General features: G+C 36.4%; 1 protein-coding gene across 1 annotated transcript in view; it reads left to right on the forward strand.

Moving 5' to 3' along the window:
- CCDC82 (coiled-coil domain containing 82) overlaps window positions 1-6,360 on the forward strand; it is a 79,640-nt gene extending 73,280 nt beyond the window's left edge. Inside the window, exon 8 of the mRNA XM_053708590.1 lies at window positions 4,252-6,360. Within this exon, the coding sequence (XP_053564565.1) occupies window positions 4,252-4,314 (63 nt within the window). The 3' untranslated portion in view covers window positions 4,315-6,360. The remainder of the gene's footprint in view (window positions 1-4,251) is intronic.
- The last annotated feature ends 1,479 nt before the right edge of the window (window positions 6,361-7,839 follow it).

Below are 7,839 nucleotides of genomic sequence, written 5' to 3' on the forward strand. Positions count from 1 at the left end.
GCCCCTAATACATCAAAAAAAATTAATCAAACCAATTAGAAATTCAGAATTTATACAGACGAACATTCTGGCAGGCCATTTCCCTGGAGAATGGGCAACAGACACGGAGTGAGAGGTTGAGGAGGGATGGGGGCGAGGGGGCGAGGGGACGGGGGGGGGAGAGGAGGGAGAAAGGGAAAAAAAATTATTTTTTATTTTTTTTTATTTTATTTTTTTTATTTTTTTTTGTTGTTGTTGTTGCTGTTGTTGTCGTTGTTGTTGTTTTGTCTTGTCTTGTTTTGTCTTGTTTTGTTCTGTTGTGCTGTAGTTTGTTTTGTTTTGCTTATACAATGTGGGGGGGAGTAAAAAAGGGGGAAAGCAACTATGATGAAGAAAGTCTAGCTAGCTTACAAAGGTTTATTTGGTTACACCATACATTTTCAGTTTTGTTGAATAATTATTTTATCTAAGGTTGTAAGAAGGGTATTTAACTACGCACGGGCCCTTCCGGCCCCCCACTATGGTTTATCTTGACTGTATTTAATTATGTATGGACCGGTGTATAATTACTGTGCTATCTATTGCCTGTTTTTTTTGGTAACCTTTAATGTTGTAGATTTCTCTGTCTTGGTTATAAATAAAGTTTAAAAAAAAAAAAAAAAGGAATGAATGAATGAAACATGTAGAATCAAGTGCAAGTGTAGCAGAGCCTAAGGTTAATATTAAATGTAATACAGACTCAACAAATATGGTCTGAATATGGTGTTTAAGACCATGTAAATAAATAAATGTCTCTATCATGACCGTGTATTGTGTGAATTAATTCAATTATAGAAAAAGGAATGGATACATGGGTGTGAGGAAGCATGCACTAAAATAAGTAGAGTGATCTCAAAGTGAGAAATGTGAATGAAAAAGGGGGAGGATGTACTCCTAAGTGAAATGTGGGAACCATAGAATCATTATTTAAAATGTTACCTATTAATCAAGTGGTAACGTGAAATGGAAAAAAGTCAGAAAATATGCCATGTGTCAGTTGACAATAATTTGCCATGATTGTATTAACGAGATCATGGTACATTATATTGACAATTGGAAAAATTGTTCATAAAAAACAGTAATAGTTATTTTGTTCATTCAGTCCTTTAGGATGAACACAATTTAGTAAGTATATCCATCTGCATTCAGCTCTCAATAGAGCTTGTTCGAGTTTGACCTCCTAATTCCAAGAGAAATTTTCTCAATTCCCTGGCATTTAAGATCTCTGGGGTTCGAATGGTGATGTGCCAGAAAATGAGATGCAACGTGAGGAGATCATTTTACCATCCTCCAGATCTTTCGCAGCATTTTTTATATTTCTTATGTGTTCTTGGAGTCTGATGCGTAATTTCCTGCTGGTCATACCCACATAGATCTTGGAACAGCTGCAGTATAGTGCATATATTACACTTTCAGTAGAACAGCTGATATGGTTCTTCATTTTGTGTGTATGACCGAATCTGTCTGGGATCATATTTGTCTTTCTTATATGATAACAAGTGGAACACGTACCACAGGGAAATGCACCTGGGATGACTACCATTTTGGTTTTGCCCACCTGATAGTGGCTACTAGAAACCATGTTCTTAATATTCTGAGTTCTCCGGTAGCCAATTTGAACTCTGTCTCCAACAATTGGTCGCAAATCTTGGTCCAAGGTAAGTATGTGCCAATGTTTGTTCATTATTTCACTTACTAAGTGAATTTGTGGATTGTACGTTAATATTAATCGAGTTTGATCATCCTTTGTCTTGATTTTCTTCCGAAGTAATTCAGCACGATTAGTATGTAGAGCCAGTTCTTTAGCTTGTTGATTAAATCAGCCAATAGAATGCAAGCTCAATCCTATTGGCTGATTGGATCAGCCAATAGGATTGAAGTTCAATTCTATTGGCTGATTGCATTAGCCAATAGGATTTTTTCAACCTTAATTCCGATTTGCTGATAGAATTCTATCAGCCAATCGGAATCTAAGGGACGCCATCTTGGATGAAGTCACTTAAAGAAACATTCATTCCAGAAGAAGCAGTCGATTGAAGAGGATGCTCCACGCCGGATGTCTTGAAGATGGAGTCGCTCCGCGTCGGAAGAATGAAAATAGAAGATGCTGTCTGGGTGAAGACTTCTGCCCGTCTGGAGGACCACTTCTGCCAGCTTCGTTGAGGACATCTTGCCGCTTGGATGAAGACTTCTCCCGGCTTCATTGAGGATGGATGTCGGCTCTTCAAAACTGTAAGTGGATCTTCGGGGGTTAGTGTTAGGATTTTTTAAGGGTGTATTGGGTGGGTTTTATTTTTAGATTAGGGGTTTGGGCTGCAATAGAGCTAAATGCCCTTTTAAGGGCAATGCCCATCCAAATGCCCTTTTCAGGGCAATGGGGAGCTTAGGTTTTTTTAGTTAGGGTTTTATTTGGGGGGTTGGTTGTGTGGGTGGTGGGTTTTACTCTTGGGGGGTTGTTTGTATTTTTTTTACAGGTAAAAGAGCTGATTTCTTTGGGGCAATGCCCTGCAAAAGGCCCTTTTAAGAGCTATTGGTAGTTTAGTTTAGGCTAGGGTTTTTTTTTTATTTAGTGGGGGCTTTTTTTAATTTGATAGGTCTATTAGATTAGGTGTAATTAGTTTAAATATCTTGTAATTAGTTTTTTATTTTGCGTAATTTAGTTGTTTTTTTTTGTAATTTAGGTAATTGTATTTAATTGTATTTAATTTAGGTAATGTATGTAATTGTAGTGTAGTGTTAGGTGTTAGTGTAACTTAGGTTAGGTTTTATTTTACAGGTAAATTTGTATTTATTTTAGCTAGGTAGTTAGTAAATAGTTAATAACTGTTTAGTAACTATTCTACCTAGTTAAAATAAATACAAATTTGCCTGTGAAATAAAAATAAACACTAAGCTAGATACAATGTAACTATTAGTTATAATGTAGCTAGCTTAGGGTTTATTTTATAGGTATTTAGTTCTAAATAGGAATTATTTAGTTATTAATTGTAGGTTTTAATTAGATTTCTTTTAATTATATTTAAGTTAGGGGGTGTTAGGGTTAGGGTTAGACTTAGGTTTAGGGGTTAATAAATATAATATAGTGGCGGCGACGTTGGGGGCGGCAGATTATGGGGTTAATAATTGTAGGTAGGTGGCGGCGACATTGGGGGAGGGAGATTAGGGGTTAATAAATATAATGTATGTGGCGGCGATGTTGGGGGCAGCAGATTAGGGGTTAATAAGTATAATGTAGGTGTCTGCGATGTCGGGAGCGGCAGATTAGGGGTTAATAAGTATAGTGTTGGTGTCGGCGATGTCGGGGGCAGCAGATTAGGGGTTAATAATATTTAACTAATGTTTGCGATGCGGGAGTGCGGCAGTTTAGGGGTTAATATGTTTATTATATTGGCGGCGACGTTGGGGGCGGCAGATTAGGGGTTAATAAATGTAGGTAGGTTGCAGCGATGTTGGGGGCAGCAGATTAGGGGTTAATAAGTATAATGTAGGTGTCGGCGATGTCGGGAGCGGCAGATTAGGGGTTAATAAGTATAGTGTTGGTGTCAGCGATGTCGGGGGCAGCAGATTAGGGGAATCAATGGGGCTGCGTTACTGAACTTTACACTGCTTTTTTGCAGGTGTTAGACTTTTTTCAGCCGGCTCTCCCCATTGATGTCTGGGGAAATCGTGCACAAGCACGTTACACCAGCTCACCGCTCACTTAAGCAGCGCTGGTATTGGAGTGCGGTATGGAACACAATTTTGCTCTATGCTCTCTTCTTGTCTTTTAAACGCCGGGTTTAGAAAAACCTGTAATACCAGCACTGTAGGAAAGTGAGCGGTGACAATAACTTGCAAGTTAGTACCACACCCCTCATAATGCAAAACTCGTAATCTAGCCGTATGTTAATTGTATTAAGCGCCTAGGTACCATATCTCTACGTGAATAGACTTACTTTCCACAGTATGTGTCACTTGTATTTAGCTTTATGAAGCGTTTAATTGTTTGTAATGGGTGGTTACATATGGGCGTTACTAGTGCAGAAGCACTTGAATGTGAAATGTTGTATGTTAATGTGTATATGGATCTAAAAAAAAAAAAGTGGAACGTTTTGCAAAATGTCACATTCCACCTGAATCATGCTCTATAAAAAGCTCTGCTAAGGAAACTGATAAACAAATGATTATTTATTACACATCAAAATGACAGTTTCAGGCTATTTACAATAAATGTTTGTTTGTTTTTCTCTGCAGGAATTTAACACGCTTGAAAACTATTTGAATGAAGCAGACTACTTCCAAGAAGAACAATTATAATTATATAATATATAATTTATCTGTACTGCTATATATTTTAAATTAACTGACCAGTTATGCGCTTTATGTTATAAATATCATTGACCTTTTTATTTGTAAGCGTTATTTTATAGGTCAGATAAATCTAGCTCTTAATTGTAAGCTGTTTTATTGTTTTTGACCATTGAATAGTGGCAGTTACTGATATTCAAGGTTGGGTGGGCATAAAACTTTACTTCAGACAACTAAATATACGGCACCATAACTTGCCCTTACCCAGACAAAAAGAGAGGGTGAGGTAGTAAGCAAAAATCTTATAGTTTAGCATTTAGTGTTTATTTCAAGAATAAATTAGCACCTACTGTACAAACAACAGGTTTTGTACTCACTTGAGTTGACCTCAAGACAGTGAAAGTTATTTAAAACCCATACAATTACGACGAATGGACATGTTACAGATGGGTTTGTCTAGAAAATTCCAATATATATTTTTCTCTCTTTTTTCTCTCTTCCCTATTTCCACCCCCCATTCCTTATAAACGCCCTCTGGGGTAGATTTATTATATGCCGGGTGGACATGATTCGCTGTAGCGTATCATGTCCGCCCAACATCACTAAATGCCGACAGCATACTCTGTCGGCATATAACATTGCACAAGCATTTCTTGTGAAAATGCTTGTGCAATGCCTCCCCCTGCACATTCACAGCCAATCGGCCGCTAGCAGGGGGTGTGAATCATCCAGATCGGATCTGGATGATTGTAGTGCGCCACCTAAAAGGTGACGGACAAGTTACGCTTCTTAACTTAAGTATCCATCAAGCCGGAAACTTTTAGGCGGAGACAGCAGCATCCACTGCTTGTTAAATCTGGCCCATTTCTCTCACTATCCTCCTTTTTATATTGCAATCGCTACACCCTCACCACCATTTTTTTGGATGTAGTTATCGAACTCTATACCAAAGTTGGTTGAGGATATTTTCCTTAGGAGAGTGGTGTAGGAAATTAGAGAATCTAAATAACAACAGCAATACCTATTAACTTATTAGTATTCATACACCTGAAGGACCATTAAATAAAGTAGAATTGCATAATTAACAAGCACATAATAAAAATACAACATAATAGCACTTAATCTGAAGTTTAAATCAGAAGTAAAAAAAATGACAAATTTCTAAATTAACTTCAATTTGCTGCTCCTCTATATCATGTGACTGATATCAGACTCATATATGAATAGAAAAATGAGTTACAAAGTCTGTAACAAAAAAGAGTGAATTACCCCTACAATTATATAGGAAAAATTCTCACTAAATAATACAGGAGCGATTTTTAACTATTCATACTTTATCTTTATTGGTTTAACTATTCAATCATACACGTTTAAAAACACTTAAACTCATATCATAGGTATGTGAATAATACCTCTGAGAATCATGTATCTAGATGTGAAACATTGTACTTGGTTTGTATAATATCAAGCAGTCAGATACAAACAATATCTTTTGTAGCCGGCTATTAATAAATTCAGAAATAATGCTGTAACAAGAGGACCTGTTAATATGTGGGATGTCAGAGTATGATATTAAAGCTATCTAGCTAATACTCTATCTGTAATTATAAAGTCCTTGCTTGCACAGTTAACTTTAGCACAGCTGCTCAGTGTAATAGATTCTGTCTGCTTTAGCCCCTTCTATAGTGGGGGGCTAGATTAACGTTTAACTGACTTGTTTCACTATCATAGCATAAAGTCTGATCTCAGAATATAACATACATTTACAAGCTATTGGCAATCAACAATTATCATAGGGAGTACGCGGTTAAAAAATTAGAGTATGAACTCTCTGAAGCCAGATCCCTGACACGTGTTTCGCTCACACTTCCTCAGAGGGTTTAACCGCTTACTCCCTATGATAATAGTTAATTGCCAATAGCCCAGTATGTACTAAACCATTAGAACCACTAGAGGGAGCTGCTTATAATATTAAATATAGGAGTGAAAAGGAGGAAGAAAATTCGAAGTGGTTATCAGAATTGAATGATTGAATAAAAATGATTCAGTGGACAAGCCTGTTTTTCTAATGGATTTTTTTTAGTATTTATTTGCTAAAAAAATAGGAGAGTGATAGAAATTAATTTTATTTTACTTGTTTTTAAATTGTATTTCTTACTCCTCACTTTCTGTTCTGTTTAACCCCTTAGTGACCAGACCATTTTTAAATGTTCTGACCATTTAGGACCAGGGCTATTTTTAATTTTTTGTGGTGTTTATGTTTAGCTGTAATTTTCCTCTTATTTACTGTACCCACACATATTATATACAGTTTTTCTCTATTAATTGGACTTTCTAAAGATACCATTATTTTCATTATATCATATAATTTACTATAATTTTTTTTTTATAAAATATGATGAAACAAATGTAAAAAAACACACTTTTTCTTACTTTGACCCCCAAAATCTGTTACACATCTACAACCACCAAATAACGCCCATGCTAAATAGTTTCTAAATGTTGTCCTGAGTTTAGAAATACCCAATGTTTACATGTTCTTTGCTGTTTTTGCACTTTATTTGGCAATAAGTACAAGTAGCACTTTGCTATTTCCAAACCATTTTTTTTTCAAAATTTGTATGTTACATTTTAGCACTGATATCCGTCAGAAATCCCTGAATAACCCTTTACATGTATATATTTTTTGTTAGTAGACCACTCAAAGTATTGATCTAGGCCCATTTTGGTATATTTCATGCCACTATTTCACCGCCGAATGCGATCAAATAAAAAAAAATAGTTAACTTTTTTTACTAACTTTTTCACAAACTTTAGGTTTCTCACTGAAATTATTTACAAACAGCTTGTGCAATTATGGAACAAATGGTTGTAAATGCTTCTCTGGGATCCCCTTTGTTCAGAAATAGCAAACATTTATGGCTTTGGCATTACTTTTTGGTAATTAGAAGGCCACTAAATGCCGCTGCGCACAACACTTGTATTATGCCCAGCAGTGAAGGGGTTAATTAGGTAGCTTGTAGGGTTAATTTTAGCTTTAGTGTAGTAGGCAACCCAAAGTATTAATCTAGCCCCATTTTGGTATATTTCATGCCACCATTTCACCGCCAAATGCGATCAAATTAAAAAAAAACTTTACATTTTTCACAATTTCAGGTTTCTCACTGAAATTATTTACAAACAGCTTGTGCAATTATGGAACAAATGGTTGTAAATGCTTCTCTGGGATCCCCTTTGTTCAGAAATAGCAAACATTTATGGCTTTGGCATTACTTTTTGGTAATTAGAAGGCCACTAAATGCCAATGCGCACCACACTTGTATTGTGCCCAGCAGTGAAGGGGTTAATTAGGTAGCTTGTAGGGAGCTTGTAGGGTTTATTTTAGCTTTAGTGTAGTGATCAGCCTCCCACCTGACACATCCCACCCCCTGATCCCTCCCTGACCCCTCTCAAACAGCTGTCTTCCCTCCCCCACCTCATTATTGTCACCGCCATATTTAGTACTGGCAGAAAGTTTGCCAGTATAAAAATAAA

Source organism: Bombina bombina, chromosome 3 (genome assembly GCF_027579735.1).
Source record: "Bombina bombina isolate aBomBom1 chromosome 3, aBomBom1.pri, whole genome shotgun sequence".
Classification (NCBI taxonomy): Eukaryota; Metazoa; Chordata; class Amphibia; order Anura; family Bombinatoridae; genus Bombina; species Bombina bombina.